Below are 20,965 nucleotides of genomic sequence, written 5' to 3'. Positions count from 1 at the left end.
GCTACCTCAAGATGCAGCAATAATTTTCCTGACCACACCTCGCTGAAAGACCTACATGTCCATGGGCACAGATATATTTGCTATTTAAACAGCGGGAGCAGTCTCAAAGATACTTGCATTGTATTTGGTGCTGCTTTGCGCCAGGTGTAAGATAGAGCCTGAAGTTTTCAGTGTATGTTTGAGTTGTTGGTGAAAACGCTGCAGTAAGATTTCATAAAAAAAAATGTCTTTATTGGTAAAAAAAAAAAATCTGGGTTTCATCGTGAACAGTGAAATTAACCAAATTTCAGAAAAAAGCCGTTTGAGATAATTTTAATGTTTTTTTCATAATACATTTTCTTAATCAAGTTCAATCAAGCTTAATTTGAAAGTAATGTATAAATGATGGAGTAACATGTTGCAATCGTAGTATTTTAATAATTTCTTATTTCACTATTAATTGTCTAATTTATACATTTTACACAGCATGAGTATTTCTATTTTACCATTTTTATGTATTATTTGAAAAATATTGAGCACTTCATACTTTCATGATTTAAGGGATGTGTACATTCTTGCTGCAACAATGACCTAAAAGTCTTCCAGAACACCAAAGTTCTCCTGAGGTGTGTTATCACAATCAACAATACGGGAACAACTGTATGGATGAAATTGGAAATCCTAAATAGGCTAATTACTCATCTCTACCCTGAGTACGAGTCTGCGTTCCTCACAAGCCTCTAAAAAATATGATTAAAGGCTCAGATGATTGGGTTCAGCGTGATGACAGCTTGTCAAGGAGAACCAGCTCTCTGTTAAGTGCATTAGCTGTAATTATTGTAAATGGCTGAAATGAGAGGCCGGCTTTGTCAACAGAAATGGAGCAAATTTCAGATATCCCAGGCTGTTTTGTGTCATTTGTCTTTTTATTCCAATTAAATGTCTGTACATGGAGCAATGGTATGATTTCCTCAATATACTGAACACTGATTAAAGTCAAAACAATTTTACATGACAATAGTCATGTGGTGACAGCGAAAACCAAACTGCCAAGTGCACAGATGCGACCCGGATATTTTTAGAAAGCGGTCCTCTGCTCCCTAAAGCCAACCGGGGAGTGGTTAATATGCAGACCGTGTCTTCCCAGGGATCGAGTGACACCAAAACGGAGAGGATTAATCCCACAGGAGCCAATGTGAGGTAAAATCTCTGAAAGAAAACGCAACTGTGAAAAGTTGAATATTTAACAGGCTTGGAGTGGGTATTAAATGCATTGGGGAAAATGGACATGTGAATTATGTGAGCGAGTGTGTGAGAGTGTTCGTTTAAGTGAGGTCTAATCACATTTCTTGAAAACGCTGAATGAATTGTGTATGAATTTCATTTAGTTGCAGATTTGGCCGAAAGATGAATTAACACTTGCACGGGTAAGGACTGTATCAATATAAAGAGAGGATGGCTGAGCATTACAATTTCAAATAAGTGGTGAACAAATGTTGACCAATACCGCTTATTCTAGTGTGTAATGATAATGTTTTCTGAGAAAGTGGATCAATAATCCTCATGTAACAGCATTGGATATATATATATAAATTAAATATACATAAATATATATCCAATACTGTTACATGAGTAACAGTATAAACACATATATATATATATATATATATATATATATATATATATATATAAAGCCACGTTCTGCTGACGTTAATCATATTAACTGCACAAATCTCCACTGTTTTACTTAAAACGTTTGCACTGTAAACATTTCATTATAAGGCTTCTCAGTCAAAATGTATCACCATAGATTCCACAGTTAAACCGATCATCTGAAATAACAATTCACACTTTCCAGATGATGTTTTATTCTCTTACTTATTGTAAGTGAATTATTTACGATTGCAAGAAATTAGTTGTTCCTCTAAGACCCATCTAAGCTGGCTAAAAATTAGCTTTTCGCTGAATTAAGCTACAAAGACTATAAACATGTGTTTGAATAAAAGTCTTTGATCCTCCCGAAATTTATTTTGTCTTCTTGCTTTTTGTTTTTTTGGTCTTTCCTCCTGATTTAGTGGCCTCATCCTGTGAAACAAGAAAAAAGTATTAGAGAATCAACAGACTGATAATTATGTTACATTAGCACTCCATTGACTGGTGCCAAAGCTTTTCCCATGCTTAATATTTGAGTGATGTTCTACAGCTCCAGATAGACTCTTGCCTAAGAGGTTCGACTCTCCTGCTGTGTGTGCAAATGTGCAAATTACAATGTACTGATTGACACGCACCATGCTGTTTTAATGTATTCCAATAATTACATCAAACCAAACATTGTATTCCTAAGTACTCTTATAAGACATCCTCCACTAATTATTGCACTGGTAAACCAGGCTGCTGACTTGTAGATCTTTTACAGCTCTTTTACATACAGTAGGGTGATCATTTTTTAAAGAATGTGGAAGTTTTTAATATTCATGCACTTTTTCATAACTAATATGGTGTTTGCAATGGTCTCCAACCCTACCATTAAAAATGTTCCTCTGCATTGGGGTTTCCATGGAGTTTTAGCCAACAGGAAGTGGCCACATTACTGTTTTTAATCAGCGACTCACATGCCGCAACGTAAACAGCAGCGACCTTTTGGCTGAACATGTAAAATTTGTGGTCCAGCTCACTTTCTTAACCGTAGTCTATTTTTCTTCTAAATCCATTCTAGCTATTCAGAGACTCACCAACAGCAAATCTGAGTTTGTCCTATTATTGTCCTGTTTCCATTTTACACTTTATCTCACAAACACTGGGTGGGTGGGGGTGGGGGTGACTTTAGCATGCTGCAGATTGACAGCATGTAAACTGAGACAGAATTGCAGGAACTGATCGAAAGTGTTTTGTTTCTTCCTTGGACAACAGAACATCTGTCATCCCATGAAGATTAAACTTGTGTACCTCAAGGCTCACTTCTGGGTCTTATTTTGTGTCCTTGTATGAAATTCCTTTTACCAAGAGGTTTGACAAGAGGCATTAATCTGGAGATATAAATGTCAGTCTGATCACCAAGACACCAATTTGGTCCTGATTGGAATCTTGACAACTGTTGGATGAGTTAAAGAGGTTGGAGGGTTTAAACCAGGCGGTGCTATCTGTTGAACTACACAAGCGTGCACACGAATGCAAACATGGGTGCTTGTTTCTAAGACTGTATAACCACTGTGGAGACCACTATACATACAATAGTCAATAATGCAGCCAGTCAATAAAGTCAACCACATAATACTGCTATTTCAATGGTTGTTCTTGATTACTCATCTAAAGTTTGTATTAATGTGTAATACTGTAACTTTAACAGGGCAAACGGTAGCAGATCAAAACAAGACTTTGAGTTGACATTGTGAGCTTTCTGAAGCACTGCCTAGATGACAAAAAAAAACCTACATGTTAATGTACTACATGAACTCTGACCAAAGAAACATTAGTAAATCACAATTACTGCCCAGCTTCTGCGATATTAAACTGTTCACAAAAAAATGTTGGCGCAGCTTAACCTTTACACATCACATCGGTGCCTTTTTAATCATCGTTTGAGCATCGCATAGACTCACTCTGCCATTTTAAGGGCACTGAAATTGTCCTCGGTGATTCCTTTTTCCTCATTTATCTACATATTTATTATGTCTGGACAATTACATTGTTGTTTTGCTTAAATCAAAAAGTTTTAAACAGGCTGCCCATGACCTACACTGACAAAAACTAAGCTGTTTGTTTTCTAATCTAATTTATTTTAAACTCCCATGTTCATTTTTAAAGCACTGAAAATAAGTTATTGGGGTGTTAAGTCTTCACTCCACAGGCAGCAGCTTCCCAGAAGCTGTCACATAGTCCAGGTTTGACGTCAACGAGAAACTGAGCCTTTGCTGTTGGGGTGGGAATGAAATCACATCCTAATTTTTACAGTGAGTTGATGGGGTTTTGAAGTAGGACACTCTTAAGAGAAGGTTTGCAGTACCTTTAATCTACCTGTGGCTGCGACTCATAGGTCAATCATGTTATCAATGGAATAACTTTGCTGAACACAAAGATGACTTCAAAGCACACTGCACCTAACTTCAGGCCGGTGAAAGCCTGTTTGATCTCCAGAACATGTGGCAACCAGACACTTCAAATGAACCAATATCTTTAATGTGACAGCTACTGAGGAATTACTGCAGAGACAAGTCACGCCGAACAGACACTCTATGTTTTATAATAAATTGAAGTCTCACTGTAACTACAAAAAGTACTGTCTGACAGTATAACACTTGCTTTCTGTCTCAGCTTTGGTTGCCAGAAACACTAAATAAATAAATAAAAATCATCTTCCGTCAGTTGTTTCCAGCTAATTGGAGGAATATTAAGGTCAAAGTCAATTAGACCACAAGATGCCAGGTGGTTTCCAGCATCAGAAAACTGGCAGCAAAGTCAAATTTGACTGATGATATGTCAGTGGAAGATGACAGAGCGGTACGTTAAAGGCCCAAAGAGTGTCTCACCATGCAGGCAGTGTATCCCTCCTCCACCAGGATATTTCTAGCACAGTTGTTGATGTGTTTGAAGCGGTCAGGACCCAGCAAAATACCTCCGTACCACCGAGACACGACCACAATGACGTTACGCACGTCCAGAATCTGTGGTGAGACAAACACATGGTGGATGTGAAATGAGTGTGAAATGAGAAGAGCTGGGCAAAGAGATGAATATAATAAACTATGATACAACACCCTTCTCTGGCAGCCATTTTCAAAAAGCCAAATCGGCATGAATTTATTGAAAGCAAAGCAAAGCATTCCCATCCCAATCAACCCAAACAAATAAATACAAATATGACCTTAAACATGGAAAATATGATCACCAAAGCAATAAACAACTTTTAAAAAGGGCAACCATAAAACGACTTAAAATAGCATACAAAATTACAGTTAAAACTGCATTTATAAAAATGCTATATTCACCACGAATCAAATGTCTACATGTATGTGAAATGGGCCGCGCCAAGAGATGAACCCACAGATAATTGTCACCCAACTTTGCACCTACCCTCAGCGACAGCGAGCATTTTGGCATCTTTTGTGTCATTGTTTTAATTTTCCTGCCAATAGCTTTGAGGTTTTGGTTCACTGTGGTTCTTACATCATTGCTAGTCTCAGAAGCAGCAGGCAGCTTTAAGCATAATACCCTCAGATTTGGCATAAACCAAACCATGTTACAAGGAAACTGAATATTGAACTTGTTTAACAAGTGAGAGTAAGAAACACACCACCAGATGAAGACTACTGTTGCTTTGTATTTGTTAGATGAGCAAATAAGGAACTGCTCATTGAACTAAGGGATAATATGTCATTTTTTGTTGACAGCTTCTTTCTGCTGCCCCCATGTACCCAAAAAAACAGTTATCGCAGCTTTAAAAGTAGAAGGAGGCAACAGCGAGCCTAACTTCATCAAAGATGTTTTATCTCCAAAGCTCCTTTCTATTTATCTTGCAAGTGTTTACCAACATGTGTAAAAAATTGTTTTAAACATTATAGCCAATTTTTCAAAATAGGTGGCTGCTTACAGTCACAGGCGAGCCTTTTTGGATGTACTGTTGACTCGTCTGCCACCTAACAAGAAACAATTTTTGAATGTAAAAACAATACTTGATTTTAACTTTGCTTTTTTGTGCAAACATGTCGTGCACGTCCCTGCTGAACACGCAGAGATAAATTTGACTTCAATCAAATGCCCGATAAATTAAAAATAAGCCAATTTCCCAAAACGACAGACTATTCCCTTAAAATGAAGAGGGGAATTTGATTATGCACTGCAACCCACACAAATAGTGCAATCTGTCATTTGAAGAGACTCATTCACATTTGGCTGCCAACACTATCAATCAGATCCTTCTTTTATTCATCAAGTCACACTTCCACATTCACTGGCACAAAGCACAAATCTAAATGAGGAAATGGGAAGAAAGGCTGGTGGAGAAGAATTAGATTAGAAAACAATAGATTAAGGAGAAGGCTCTTGATGTGAATTGCTCAGTACCCTGAGAGTGTCACAAGTAGACGATTAATCAGCGTGTTGCTCAGAAGGATGATAGCAACAGTGGACCTGATGCTATCACTCAGTTACAGTAGGTCAGGAAGTGACCTGACCAAATATACATGGATCTATCTGGTTTTTAAAATAAATGTACTGACTGTCTGACTTAATGGTTGTGTTGAAAAGTACAGATTTTCAAAGGATCAAAAGTTAATAAAATACAGATTTACATTTTTTAATAATTGATATTTTGGACCCTTGGAGGCAGCACAACAACATGGATATACAGTACAGTATTATCACTTTATAAAGTAAATTAATTGAACATTAATATTCCCTTGGAGTCATCAAATGAATCCAATATTCACTCTGTTTTTGGTCTCTACCATCTCCTAATTTCAACTCTTTAGCTGCTAAATGCTCTACAGTGTTCACCAGCTAGTCGCTACCTATCTCTGACTACCATTTAATGCTGGATAGGAGAAGTGTACAGTGGGTTTTTAGATAATGTGTATGTAAATTACTCCAATGGGTGCAATCTCCGTGAACTAAAATGATAAGGGTGCAGACTTTAAAACCAAAACAGCGAGCTTAAAGATGCTAAATTACTCCATCAAGATGAGGGGAATTGCAAAGTTGGCGATAACTGACTGTGGGTGTGTCACTGTGAATGACTCTTCAGATTGCACAATGTTCTCTGCCTCATTTTTAAAATAACGAGAATCACCGCCTTGTGGTTGTGTGCCTCCACCAACCGGTCAAGTTGCGGTTGACATCAATGTCTGTCCAGACTCATATGATACACATAGTGAAGACTTTACAGGAATACTTGTATGTGTTCACATGCTTGACCAATAAATCTGATTGATGGCAGACAATATTTCCAAATATGGAAGTTGCTGCAAAAAAACCTACAGATTGTAAAATGTGGATGCTTCACACACATCTTCAACCCGACAGCTCAGAAGATTTATAAAATCACTGCAGTCTCACCAATTCAGTATCTGCCTGCATTAAAATGTGGTCACAATCACCCATTCTGTTCCTGAGTTATGGCATCGCATTCACAATAAGGACATGTGTAATAAGTGCACGTTTGTGCCAAATTTGAAGACATTTCATGAAAGCATTCTTGAGATAATACATTCATGAAAATAGGATGGACAACCTAAAACATAATGCTATTATCAGAAAGCCATAAAAAAAATCCTACTGCAAATATTTAAGAGCATGTACCACCATGTTTTAACATACGTTTGCAGCTTTATTTTTAAAAAAAATATATATATATTTTTTTTTTTTAAATATAAATAGACCCAAATCTGTCTGAATCAAGTGATGCCTCTATTTTTTAAGTGTGTTACTGTTTTGGAAGGAAACGCTGTACTGCTCAAAGACAGCTTGATTGATCTGAATTCAGCGCAGCAGATCACACTTACTGTCACGTCCACACCAACAATCCAATGCACTATTTCACAGCTATTTATCTCTCTAACAGGGTCACACTGGCACAGATGACTGCCGTCATCTTATGAATGAGTATGAACTTTGACATGAGTCACGGATCTCATCTAAAAAAGCTCTGACACCTACTAGTAATGAGTATGACAGAACGACTGCTAGTCACTGCTGAGCTTTGATTACACAAAACTTTTGCTGCAGTCAAAGCGTTTCAAAGGTCTGGTCACAAACCTCTCTCTGGCTTTCATTTAGCATTACGTGAAAACAAAAAGCGTGTGGACATTTGCACATTTCAGTGTGATGTGGGTGTGTATGTGAATCATAGAGCCATCTGACAGCACCACCCAGTGACAAGTGCCTCTTTGATATGTGAAATGAAATGATAAATAACTGTAGGAAATTACTATTTCTCTGCAGAGGAAATTTACACATTATGTAAATACAAGTGGTGTGGGTTATACTAGCGCAGTCATTTCCCCTATGCCACCATAAAATGTCAATCTCTGTGTAGATAAGTACACATAACTAAATTAATGTTTGGCCCTGATCAACAAGTTCAGGGTTTTCACATTACATCAACCAAAAAAATCTCAAAGTCAACCCTAACAGGTCCAAAGAAATACACGTCTAATAAAAAAAAAAAAAGTCATTTTGATAATATTAATTTAATGTGTTAATAACATGTATCTTTAACACAATGTTTTAAATAATTTAATCCATCAGAAAGTCAACTGGTAGCAATAATGATTAGTTGAAGTCTTTGTTTAAGCCAGTTTTTACACAAATTTGCTGAATCCAGCTTGTCAAATTTGTGTTTATCAGTTTTATATGGTTGTAATCTGAATCTGTCGAAGTGCCTTAAAGTGCAGTTCCACTGAGGGCCACTAGAGGCGGGCTCTCAGAGACTGTCTTTGCCATCAACTGCACACACAAATTTTTATAATACACTGTTTTTAGCTGCAATACAAGAAATCTTCTGTTTTATATTAACAAGAAACGATTTGCTTGGACAACCAGATGTTGATCAAATGCGTCTTTACAAACTCCACAGCCTATTTAACTGAAAGAGAAGTGTTATCAGACGTGTAATATTCCTTTTTGCTTTTTTGGGGTATTTCAAAATAAATGGAGAAAGGTCTATATAGCGCCTCATCACCTTAGAGTTTCCCTATTTACACACACACACACACACACACACACACACACACACACACACACACACACACACACACACACACACACACACACACCAAATGACGCCAGAGCTGCCAGGCAGACTGCTCGCCTGTTCCTGGAGCTGTTTCATCATCATCCACTATTACTCCCAACTTTTTGCAACTGCCACTTTTCCAGTGAATTTATTAGTCACAGCTTTAGTCACTTTCACTCACGTTTTCTGTCCATTTTTGAAAAACTCATTGCAAACTTCATCAATAATCTGCCATGTAGGGCTGTTAATTGGAGCCCTACATCCCAATGTACTGAACATCTGTGGTGTTTGTCACAGTCTCTTTTATTTTTTGCAGTGACATGTCATAATGTCGTCTGTGAAAAAGACCTCATCTGCTTCGGTGGTGTAATATAAAGTCCAAAAAAGTGATGGTGGAGTTAGTTTTCTATTTTCACAGCAACTGGCGTCTTCATTAAGAGAAAGTTGTTTTGAAGTGCCCGTAAATATAGAGAAACAGTACATGTTGTAAAGTATGCTATTTATGAAATCCAATTTTGATACAATATATGTCTTACATAAGATGGGAAATCATACCAAGCAACCTTTCGGTTTATATTGTGAGATTCTGTACAAAGATCCTTGCTGATAACAGTAAAAAGTTTTACTGTGGCTTTTAACCCCAGTTTAATATCCAGATGGCAAATTATGCAAAGTATGGAAATGAACAAGGCACCTTAGAACAGACACCAATTAAGCATGCAAAAGACAAAAAAGAGCCAAGTGCAGCCAGCTGATTTAACAATGTGCTTGTGTTAATAGTGGGTAAAAGCATGGTGTGCTCTGCATTGACTAATTTATCAGTTCTTTTGGGATTTTTACTAACATACAATACAGTTTAGTATGCAGCTGAAGGAGTGACCTATATGGTTAAGGTCAGTATTTCTCTCAATGAAATGATAACCTGCAGTAAATGGAGCAATCTCCCTCCCGCGGCCGTCTCGCCGTCGTCCTCACAGTCCTGCAGGAAGCTGTGCTTGTCCTCACAGTAAATCCTACAACAGGCAGAATGAAAAACAGCTTGGCATTAGGCAGGGAGAGCATTAAGACATTTTGGTCACAGAATGACGCTGTGACACCGGCAGCCTCTTCACCGGAGAACTTTTTTGAGTGGTCTAAATGTCAACATCTCCACCCTATGAGTAATGACCACCCAGGCAGGGCATCAGCGGCTCGACGTCGACCTCATTAGACCAAGCTAAAAAAGCTCACAAACACACAGGCATTTGAGAGAAAACACAAACACACACACACAGAAAGACGACACACGCACACATCTATTCACATAGTGCACGGGACTGTCAAAAAGCCCTCATTTCTCTGGTTCTTCTTTGACCTTTAATTGCAGTAATGTGCCCTTTAGAGAAGACAGAGGGGTCTTGAATCTTTACTTATCTCATGTTCTTCTTCACTAATTAGATGCACTGTAACAGTAACCAGAGGGTGATGGCATGATTTGCATCATAAAGTCATGACATATGTAATATTGTATGTATATTCATCTATATGACAATACTAACCTGTAAGCATAAATATTATGAGTGGCACTTGAAATCTTCTTGTTTTCATACAGCTTCTCCAGGACCATTTTAACCTGCAACACATAACAGGAGGAACAAAGGAGCTCATGTCACTCTCATGCCTTTATATTTACTCTACTGTAGATGGAAACTGCTGACACAGGGTTTTTATCCTGTGGTCTACTTCAGCAAAATGTTAACTCTAAACTGCTTTCATATTGAATCTCTGCGTGGATGACTGGATCCTTTTTTAAAAGCCATGTAGACGAATTAGACGTCCTCCTGTCAAACTTCCCAGAAAATGGCCCTCCACTTGTCCTTCTGGGTGACTTTAACATCCAGACAGAGAAGTCATCTGACCTTTTGCTCTTACTGTCTTCCTTTGTTCTCTCACTCAGTCCTTCCCCTCCTACTCACAAAGCCGGTAACCACCTGGACTATATTTTCACCAGAAACTGCTCCACATCTAACCTCACTGTAACTCCACTTCATGTCTCTGACCACTTCTTTATCTCTTACACTCTCTCAAACTGACAACCTGACCACATCAACAGACTCTGTACCTGTCCATCGCAACATTCGCTCCCTCTCTCCCTCTCTCCCTCCTCTCTACCACCTCTCTCCCTCCTCTCTGGCCTCCTCTGTTTTATCTGCCCTCCCTTCAACTGACTCGTTCTCATTCATGCATCCTAACTCTGCCACAGACACTCTCCTTTCTACTCTGTCTTCCTCTCTTGATTCTCTCTGTCCTCTTACGTTAGGACAGGTCCACAAGTCCTCCCCAGCCCTGTGGTTGTCTGACTCGGTGCTCCCAGAGAGAGCCACTATGAGAGCGGCAGAAAGGAAATGGAGAAAATCTAACCACCCTGACGACCTGCTCACTTATCAATCTCTCCTCTCCTCTTTCTCTGCCTCTATCTCTGCAGCCAAAAGCTCTTTCTACTTAACCAGAATTCAATCCTCATTTTCCAATCCCAAAAAGCTATTCTCCATCTTCTCCAACCTCTTTGACCCCCCCCTCCCACCTCCCCCCCTCCATCCTTCCACCGAGCCACTTTGTCAACTACTTTACTAAAAAGATTGATGACATACGCTCCTCTTTTTCAAACCCAGCTTCTGTAACTACATTTCCATCATCTTCATCCCCTTCGCTTTCCTCTTTCACCCCCCTGTCTCCCAATCAAGTTCTCACCTTGGTAACCCCCCCCCCCCCCCACCAACCACCTGCCCCCTCGACCCCATCCCATCTCACATTCTCCAGTCTATTGCTCCAGACCTTCTTCCTTTTCTCTCCCATCTCATCAACACTTCTCTGTCAACTGGCTGTTTCCCGAACTCTCTGAAGGAGGCGAGAGTGAACCCTCTCCTGAAGAAACCCCCCCTCAACCCGGCTGAAGTAAACAACTACAGACCTGTCTCTCTTCTTTCCTTTCTTTCCAAAACTCTCGAACAAGCTATCTTCAATCAACTCTCCTCCTATCTCCACCATAACAACCCTCTTGATCACCAGTCTGGTTTCAACAGACCACTCAACAGAGACTGCCGTCCTCGCTGTCTCTGAGCAGCTTCACACTGCTAGAGCAGCCTCTCTCTCCTCTGTCCTGATCCTTCTCGACCTTCTGCTGCATTTGACACAGTGAACCACCAGATCCTTCTTTCCTCCCTTCAGGACCTCGGTGTCTCAGGCTCTGCTCTCTCCCTGTTCTCATCCTCCCTCAACGACCTCACCTACCAGGTAATTTGGAGAGGATCTGTGTCTAAACCTTGTCCTCTCACTACTGGTGTCCCTCATGGCTCTGTCCTGGGTCCCCTCCTCTTCTCTCTGAATACCAACTCTCTCGGCTCTGTCATTCGGCTTTTCCTACCACAGCTATGCCGATGACACCCAACTCATCCTCTCTTTTCCCCGATCTGAAACACAGGTAGCAGCACGAATCTCTGCCTGTCTGACTGACATCTCTCAGTGGATGTCCTCACACCACCTGAAAATCAACCTCGACAAGACCGAACTGCTCTTCCTTCCAGGGAAAGACTCTCCCACCCTCGACCTGACTACTACCTAACCTTCAACAACTCTGTTATCCCCGACTCTGACTGCTAAGAACCTCGGTGTGACACTCGACAGTCAACTCTCTCTTACTGACAACATCGCTGCAACGACACGTTCCTACATGCTGCACAACATCAGGAGAATACGTCCTCTTCTCACTCGGAAGGTGGTCCAGGTTCTGGTTCAGGCTCTGGTCCTCTCACGTCTGGACTACTGTAACTCCCTCCTGGCAGGTCTACCTCTTAGCGCCATCCGACCTCTGCAGCTCGTCCAGAATGCAGCAGCTCGACTGATCTTTAACCTCCTAAATTCACTCTCACTACTCCTCCTCTTCCTCCTCTTCCTCCTCTTCCTCCTCCTCGGCTCCCTTCACTGGTTATCAGTAGCTGCCCGCATTTGTTTCAAAACATTGGTACTTGCGTACCGTGCTGTGAACAGATTGGGTCCAGTCTACATCCAGGACATGGTCCAACCTTACATCCCAGCCCGCTCCCTCCACTCTGCTTCTACCAACCAGCTTGTCGCTCCCTCACTGCGAGCTAAACACTCTACAAAATCACGACTGTTTGCTGTCCTGGCTCCTAAATGGTGGAATGAGCTCCCCACCGACATCAGGACAGCGGAAACTCTGTACATCTTCCGCCGCAAACTAAAAACACACCTCTTCAGACTTTACCTTGAACAGTAGAACTTTAGTAGCACTTAAAATGACACTTACTTTTAGCACTTTGTAGTTTGGCTTTCTTGAAGAAATTGTATTTTCTTGATTCCTGTTGTTCTGGGTTTGTACCCTCATGGTTGAAATGCACTTATTGTAAGTCGCTTTGGATAAAAGCGTCAGCTAAATGAAATGTAACGTAATGTAACTAAAAATGATGCTGTATCTGTGCAGATAACATTAATTTACTCATGTGTTCATTTGTTTCAAACAAATAAGCAAGGCTCTAATGGATTTTAAAAATGGCTATGAACCAAGTTCATATTTCTTCTCAGTGAATTGTTTTTTTCTCAATTACTTCTTTGGATGAACTGAACACTTCCAGACCTGTGTATTAAAATATGTAAATCCTGCCCAGGTCTTCATCTATTCAGTTCATGCTCTCTGAAGGACGTTTACATCTGTAAATATTTAGGAGCATTTCCCAGCAGGTGGACGCTTTTAAGATAAGCCGGTATGTTAGCAGAGAGCCAGAGAGGGAGAGCAGCAGCCAAGAAGGAGCCAGGTGATGTTTGTGTAAATGAACACATTTATATCCTTCTTTTCTACAACACCCTCATCAAGCCATTTTTTTACAGAGTTTCGTATGAGCTGTCACTTACAGGTTATCTTCATTGTTTAAAAAAATAGGTGAATGTTTGGCTTTTAAACTGAAAAATGCATATGTACTGTTGTAGCTGTATCATTTTAGTGTATTATTTTCATTGTGCTGTGAGGTAATTGATCAAAAAATGAAACGTGTGTGTGCTGCACCTGTCTGGGAGTCACCACAGGTGCCAAATGAGGCTGGAAGTTACTGCGTCGGTCTGTGATGGGGTTTCCATGTTTTATTGGAGGCATCTCTTCATCTACAAGATATAAATGTTATGCATAATGAAACAGGCAGGTTGATTTTATAATAACCAAAGCAGACTAAAATGAGCCGTACCGTTTACATGATCCATGAAGAGGTGTGCATTTTCTGTGTTCAGCTTGAGAGTGCTGAAATCAGGTATGTCTTCATCATAATCATCCACTTCCTCCTCAGCCGTCATGTTCACTTTGTCTGGTTGATTCACTGAAGAAGGTCGTGTGAGAAACATTATGTGGTGTTAAAAGAGAAGTTGTGTATTTTTTTTAGATCCCAAACATGATGCCTGTAAAGGTCGTCACTGAGCTGCCTGCGGTCCAGGCAACCCGTCATTAAAAAGACATCCACTGGGCAAATGATCCCCAAATTACCATCACATGACCTTAACAGTGACACGGCAAGGATTCTCTACATTTGACTGAGCAGAGTGCCATAGATTACCGAGAACTGTATGAGCTGATTAACTCGTCGCCACACAGCTGACCACATCTAACAACAAGCTAATGCAGTGAGATCAGACACAAAAAGCTGATCTGAAATTAGTGCCCTGTTGTTATGGAAACAAAGGTGCACTATCTTTGAGCCCAGCCTAAGTCATCTCATAATCTGTGTGCATATATGTGCTGTATAATTTATCAATGCAATCATAAAGAAAATTTGCTAAAACTCCAGTAGACTCTGCAGGCATGCATGAGTTTCCTCTAGCATTTAACTGCAGTGAGCCAATATCATACCAGTTGATGATCTCAATGCTATGATATGTCTGACAGCATTTACGTAGAAATAACGCAGTAACAAAGATAGAAATATTGAAGTATACGCCTGGTTATATTTTAGTTTTTTGTTATTTTCAATAAATCCCATAAAATTATCAAAACCAACAATGCATTGTTCCATCTTTCAATACTTCCACAGCTTGTTTGCATCTCTCCGCCCCAGATCCACTGAAGTTGTAAATCTTTAAAAGCAGGTCATAAATATGTACTTTCATTTAAAATTGGGTAAAAAAATGTACAACAACAGCTGGTCGATTCAAGCAGACACAACTCAAAAAGGAGAGGAAATAGTCGTGACTCTATTTTTTGGGAACAATTTTCAGGTCTGGATTAATACACATTCGACGCTCTGAAGTATTTCTGGATGTGTGCTCGACTGAAAACAAACAGTGTAACATGTCTTCCACTGCAACAGTGTGGCTCACTTAAGTGTTCCTAATAGTTTTTTGGCCAAAAATCAAAGACGTAATTGCCACATCAGAAAGATGCAAATACAACATTACCATAACAATCACATACCTTTACAGGGAACAAAAAAAAAACTACAACTATGCCCTTGACAACAACAAGTTCTATAGCACAGAGAAATAAACAGTATCAGGGTTTGCATAGACAATACTTGTTAAGGAATTGTTTTTTTGTTTTTTTCCTTTATAATAAGGTACATGTATACCTCAATATTCCTCATTGGTAGTAGATTTTTTTTTTTTTTTTAAAGAAAATAAAAGCTGCTATATCTTCAATGACAAGAATAAAAACAGGAAATGATAAAGTTGAAGTGGTTACACATCTATCATGCCTGCGGCGATAATGTGAGTAATATGTAATGCTGAGTAATGCTTACACAGTTTATTCTGTGCATACACACACAAGCTGCCAAAATTCATTAGAAGTAAGCTAACAATGTTTGTTTTTTTATCCTACTCATTCATACAAACTTCACACATTATTTGTCTTTCATGTTCCCTCTGTCATGTTTACTTCCCTTTCATTTCCTTTTTCTGTGAAATGTGCATCTTCAGTCTCATCACCCCCCCCCCCACACACACACACACACACACACACCACCACCACTCCCCCCCTCTCTCTCACCATGTGCCTGTCATTTGAATGAATAAGCCATCATTTCCACTCCTGAGCTGAAATGCTGTGACTAGTTATACTTATTACCACATGAATCACAGAGACAACTCATGACACGCGACAATGGCGAGCAGGGTTCATATTTTTTGGGGCTTGATGCTCAGAAGAAACCGTCTGCCTCAATAATACACACACTGATCGGTGCTCGATAACAGAGACCGACCAGACCAGACCCCTCCTCCGCCCCCTCGGTACCTTTTCTTTTTATACTTCAAAAGATTCTGCCGAGGTAACAGAAGGCATTACATAGATATCGATCTTAATTCAGTGCAGTCACTCAAAGTCAGGAGGATTTTTTTTTTAATGCCTTTTGTGCTCATCTTATCACAGCTTTCGACCGCACCAGACAGTTGTGTTCGTAATGGAGGCGCATCTTAGCAGAGCGTCGCATTTAGACAAGGCTTCAGGTGTGGAAGTTGATCTAAGTGGACATTTTCATCTAATAACCAACCTGCTGATAAACTGTTGGCTTTATCAAGGCAAAATTGTGGATCTTATCATGGACCCTAGCTCGTTGGAAAAGTGGGGAGCTGAATGTCTGCTAAAACCCCGCCCAAAAAAAAGAGACTGTCCAATCACAGCTTAGCAACCGTAACTAGGTATGGCAGGCCCATCAAGAGCAGCAACAACCATAGTTTGTAAGTGAAGCCAATATGGAGGTACCGTTAAGTGCAGTCCCCACAACGGACTCAAAAATAGCTCTGGCTTCAATAGACTCCCATTCAAAAAACATTCAAAAACTTTTGTCATGAAATACTAAATTATTAATTTTTTTCCATAAGCAAATTAGATGTTAAAAGCCAAATTCACTCCGTCTGATCAGTATGCTGGTGATCAATTTGAAAATAATTCCATAATTAAGTAGATATTCAGCCTTTAATGGGATGTTTCCACTGCATGGTACAGGCTAAGCTACACTCACTTTTGGTACCAGGAACCTTTCAGGATTTCCTTTTCTTCTACAGACTGTAACACCTCCATGAGGCTAGTTGTCACTATGTCAAACTACCATGATGTCATCTTCAACATTAAACACACAGTAGACAACCAAACAGAGTAACGTCTGTGGTGGGTTTGAGCAGGATATCCTGTCTGCATAAAGATGACGCAGTGAAACAATTATTCCAGTGGCAAATCTCTCTGACCAATCAGGGGTCTTCAATGTTTTCACCTAACCTTGTGTTATCGGCCCAGTTCGCTTGGAGCTGTGATGAAACCAGAGTCAAGTTAAATTAAGCCGCTCTATGTGATGGAAAAGGGGCAGAGAAGAGGTACGTTTGAGGTGTGACTGGCTTGATTGAGAGACCTGGTCTGGAGTTATCGACAAGCTGTTTAAACGAAGCAGGGAGGGAGGGTCATTCAACGATGAACTCCAGTTGCATACATAATGCTTTGATACGGTTGTGATAATAATTACTCTTATTTTGTTGCCATTTGTTAATGGAGTAGAAAATACATTCTCCACAGACAGTTTTGCTGCTTTGTTAGCTTGTTTTACTCAGGTTTCACTGTAACCAATGGGTCATGTCATCGCGTGCTACATCTACTCACAGTCAACAATTTTTGTTGCGACGAACGTGAATGTATTAAAAAGATCTGGACAGGGCGCCGCCACTTACTTACTCTACACTATTATACATTTTTAATCGATAGAGAATTTATATACTGTATGTAAAACTTTCAGGTCCATTATTGAAAGACTCAGACTCCAATAAACAGCCATTGTGGTAATGTGTCTAAAATGCAGGAAAATAAACTTGCATTCTTGAGGTTGCATTCAGGGTGTATAGCGCTATATATGTGATGTAGAACAGAAAAATGTAGCTGTAAACTTTTTGTGTAGACACCTTTAAGCCTCAGTCTTTCAGTATAATATTACATACAGTATGTAGCCATCATGTAAAAAATTTTAAATCCTTTGAAAGGGTTTTTAGTTCAACAAAATCCTCTAGAAATATTAAAAAGTCAACTGGACACAGTTTACAACACTCACTGCATTTTTACCTTGAGCAATAGCTTGTGCCTGTGTAAAATTTCAAATATTCATTATTAAAAAAAAAAGTGCTGCAAATGAAAAAACCTGCCACCGTTAACGTTGTAAACTGGACGTGTGGTGTGAAAGAAAAAAGCTCAACAGATGAAGCATCAGTACCTGCAGGGGTAGTTTAGAAAATGGTCAACTGAAACTAATGGCAATGCACACACTCACAGTTTTATAAAGCAAGCTCTTCTGGACTGGTACACATCTATCAAGTCATTACGAGTTGCTTGGAAGAGTGTGATCTCATCTCAGCATGAATTTAATTTTTTTACACCTCACCTGTTTCTGAGCTCTGGGATTTCTCCACAAGAAAATCTCGAATTCTTTCCACCCACAGGTAGAGGATGCTCTCCCCCGCATGGTCCCTGTTGAAATTGAAATATTTTCACGTGAGGATGGATCCTCAAATCGACACACACACACACACACACACACACACACACACACACACACACTACACTACACAGATATTGCACTGTGGTAACAATAATGAAAAGCTTTTGTTGTGGCTTATATCATTCCACAGTATCTCCTCGTGAAGTCAGAAATTATGAGAAGCACTCACACATAGAGATCTTCCAGGCTGTTTGCCAATTTGGCCCTCTCAGGGCCTCGCAACCATGCTGCACTACAAAAGCCAAGAACAAACACGGGGTTATTGAGTGGGTCAAGAAGTGGGTTTTTGAGTGGAATGCTGTTCTTTGAAATTAGGAGATCTCCTCTATATTAAATTTGAAAGGCAAATGGACTTACTTGATCTGATAGATGGGCGGAGCTGCGCTTGGATAATCAGGTGGGAGAATTATCTGATAGAGGAGAAAAACATCACAAACTGAATCACAAACAAACTGTAAGGACGCACACTTATGATTGATGTGAGAGATTTTTATTTTTTTTTCTCTACTTGCAAACATGCTGCGAGTTTTGGTTCCTCCAGGCCGTTGGATATTTTGATGCAAAATATTCTGGAGGCTTCATCTATCACACACCATTCATCACCATAGATAGAAGACAAAGCCTCGACCTCTTCAATCTAAAAGAGAAAAAAAAACAATTATAAAGCAAAAACATCAGTCATCTGTAGACATTAATTATGGAATAGTCTATGAAGCAATTACAGCATTCGGACCAGAGATCTACAGAAGGCTTCAAAGTCTAACACTACGTAAATGTAAATAACCATACACAACGCACCAAAAAAACAAATTCTATAAATATTGAACTACAACTAGTCTCAGTTTGTGCCTTCCATTTATTTCCATTGTATACGAGTCTGTTTTTCTAGGTAATAAATACCCAGTGAGTCGTATACAGCAGTTGCTCTACATTTTGGGAAATACTTCTGCTTACTTTGATGCCAAGAGTTAGATGAGAAAATCAATACCACACTTGCATATGTTCAGTAAACACTGGAGCCATAAGCTAGTTAGCTTAGCATAAAGACTGGAAGCAGGGGGAGGGTAGCGGGGCTCTGCGGAGGTGACAAAATGCTGCCTTCAAATGGGGTCATATTTACCATGTTCACGAGAACAGTTCATATCAACGCTCCCCTCTTGTGGTATTCACGACTTAGCAGACCTAAGCATTTTCTGAAAGCTCCTCGTTCATGATTTGTGACATGTTTGCTGATGTTTTAGGAAATGCCGGAGGCCATGGAAGTTTTGTTGGATGATAAGTTAATAGGAGGATTTGGGTTTATGACTTTTTATTGGCCAAGACCAGTAACTTCTTAGACAAATAGTCCAGCACATATTCTCCCATGAAAGGATGAACTGACATTTTTGCTGTTTGGATTTCAGGAAATGAAACATAATTTGAGCCAGGCCTGCCGATTTCTCTTTTTTTTTTTATAGTAATGCTAAGCTAACAGCCTGCTGACTGTAGCGTCATATTTAGTGGGCAGACAACAGCATCAATATTCTCCTTAAACTCTCAGCAAGACGGTACATTTCCCAAAATGGTAAACTAGTGCTTCAATAATTCATCTTAAAGAGAATCCTTAAAGACTCTTCTAACTTTCTGTCTGTCAGAAGACAATAAAAGATGGTTAATTAAAAGATATCAGTGCTCAATTGGCACAACATAAAAAAGAGGAGACGAAGGGTGTTTTTAACCTGAATCTCACTCTCTATCCCCTCGTAGCAGTTAGTGCAGAGGGTCTCGTCCTTTTCATTGATCCTTTATCTGACTGAGGTTTGGGAAATGTTGAATCCACCGTCTACGATCTCTGCTGAATTGATTAATCACATTGTATTGATAAATGCTCTCATTGGGCCATTCCTCCTGTTTTCTTTTGTCTTGTTTCACCCAAAATGATTTTACTTCCAGAACAAGCGTTGTTGATATTAATTTTCTATAGAAAATTGGATGCTGTGACCTGAATGTAATGGCCAGACAAAGGGGACAACACAGACCCAGGGTACACATACACTCTGATTCAGCACACAAAAAACTAAAATAAAAGTCCAATTATGTATGCAGGTGATGGTGATCATTTGTGTCCAATATTTTGGGCTGTTCCTGCACTGTGTGTCGATGTGTGGCCTCTGTGCTGCACCTGCTGAGCCTCAAACGTCACCTGAATATGTGTTAATGAATCCAGACACCTTGGGAGCAGCCTGCAGTGTGTGTGTGTGTGTGTGTGTGTGTGTGTGTGTGTGTGTGTGTGTGTGTGTTTACCTTGTGGTCTGAGCATTCACGTGCATCTTAATTTATAAATACCACCACTGTGTTTGTGTCACACCTGCCAGCAGATATTATTTGGCTTATACGCTGTCTGCAGGCCAATTCAAAATGCTGCAACAAGCTGTCAGTGAACACAACTTTGTCTGAGTAAGAGGTTGTCAAAGCAAAGATTTTGATCTTACTTGAGCCTGAAGATCTCCTTCATTCTCCAGATTCATCAGATCCGCCATTTAGTCATCTCATTGTGCAGTATTAACTATTGAAAATATACAAACTAGTTTTGTCAGTAAAGAAAACATACACCAGCCACATGAGCACATGATGTTTAAAGTCCAGCCAGTGTGAAACTGCTTCCAGGGCAAAATAGTTCGAGTGCGTGTGTTTTGACTTCCGGGTTCCGCCGTCAGACAAAGCAAAGGACGAAAAGCAAATAAAGCATCATGAACTGAGAGTTTCA

General features: G+C 39.8%; 1 protein-coding gene across 3 annotated transcripts; it reads right to left on the bottom strand.

The window, feature by feature from the left end:
• Nucleotides 1-1,650: 1,650 nt before the first annotated feature.
• On the bottom strand, nt 1,651-20,854 carry impact (impact RWD domain protein). 3 transcript variants are annotated; one of them, XM_069150644.1, is made up of 11 exons: nt 20,691-20,854; nt 18,728-18,856; nt 18,577-18,629; nt 18,389-18,451; nt 18,103-18,188; nt 13,942-14,070; nt 13,767-13,861; nt 10,246-10,319; nt 9,630-9,720; nt 4,506-4,640; nt 1,651-2,064 (listed from the first exon to the last, which is right to left on the bottom strand). In XM_069150644.1, exons 1-11 carry the CDS (start codon nt 20,736-20,738, stop codon nt 2,005-2,007), a joined length of 963 nt encoding a protein of 320 aa, XP_069006745.1. In that variant the 5' UTR covers nt 20,739-20,854; the 3' UTR covers nt 1,651-2,004. The 3 variants fall into 3 exon arrangements, with proteins under 3 accessions (XP_069006745.1, XP_069006744.1, XP_069006746.1); XM_069150643.1 differs by having other exon boundaries at nt 9,634-9,720; XM_069150645.1 differs by lacking the exon at nt 20,691-20,854 and having other exon boundaries at nt 9,634-9,720; nt 18,732-18,822.
• Nucleotides 20,855-20,965: the final 111 nt, after the last annotated feature.

Source organism: Embiotoca jacksoni, unplaced genomic scaffold (genome assembly GCF_022577435.1).
Source record: "Embiotoca jacksoni isolate LCO1_2020_lvr unplaced genomic scaffold, fEmbJac1.0.p SCAF_16, whole genome shotgun sequence".
NCBI lineage: Eukaryota > Metazoa > Chordata > Actinopteri > Embiotocidae > Embiotoca > Embiotoca jacksoni.
The sequence above is the reverse complement of the archived record's forward strand: the minus strand, read 5'-3'. Positions and strand labels throughout refer to the sequence as shown.

Excerpts from the sequence above, each read along its gene's own strand:
- impact (XM_069150643.1), bottom strand. The coding sequence starts at position 20,738 with ATGGCGGATCTGATGAATCTGGAGAATGAAGGAGATCTTCAGGCTCAA. Across the intron at positions 13,862-13,941 it reads CTTCATGGATCATGTAAACG|ATGAAGAGATGCCTCCAATA; the intron begins GTACGGCTCATT and ends TATATCTTGTAG. Across the intron at positions 9,721-10,245 it reads CATAATATTTATGCTTACAG|GATTTACTGTGAGGACAAGC; the intron begins GTTAGTATTGTC and ends TGCCTGTTGTAG.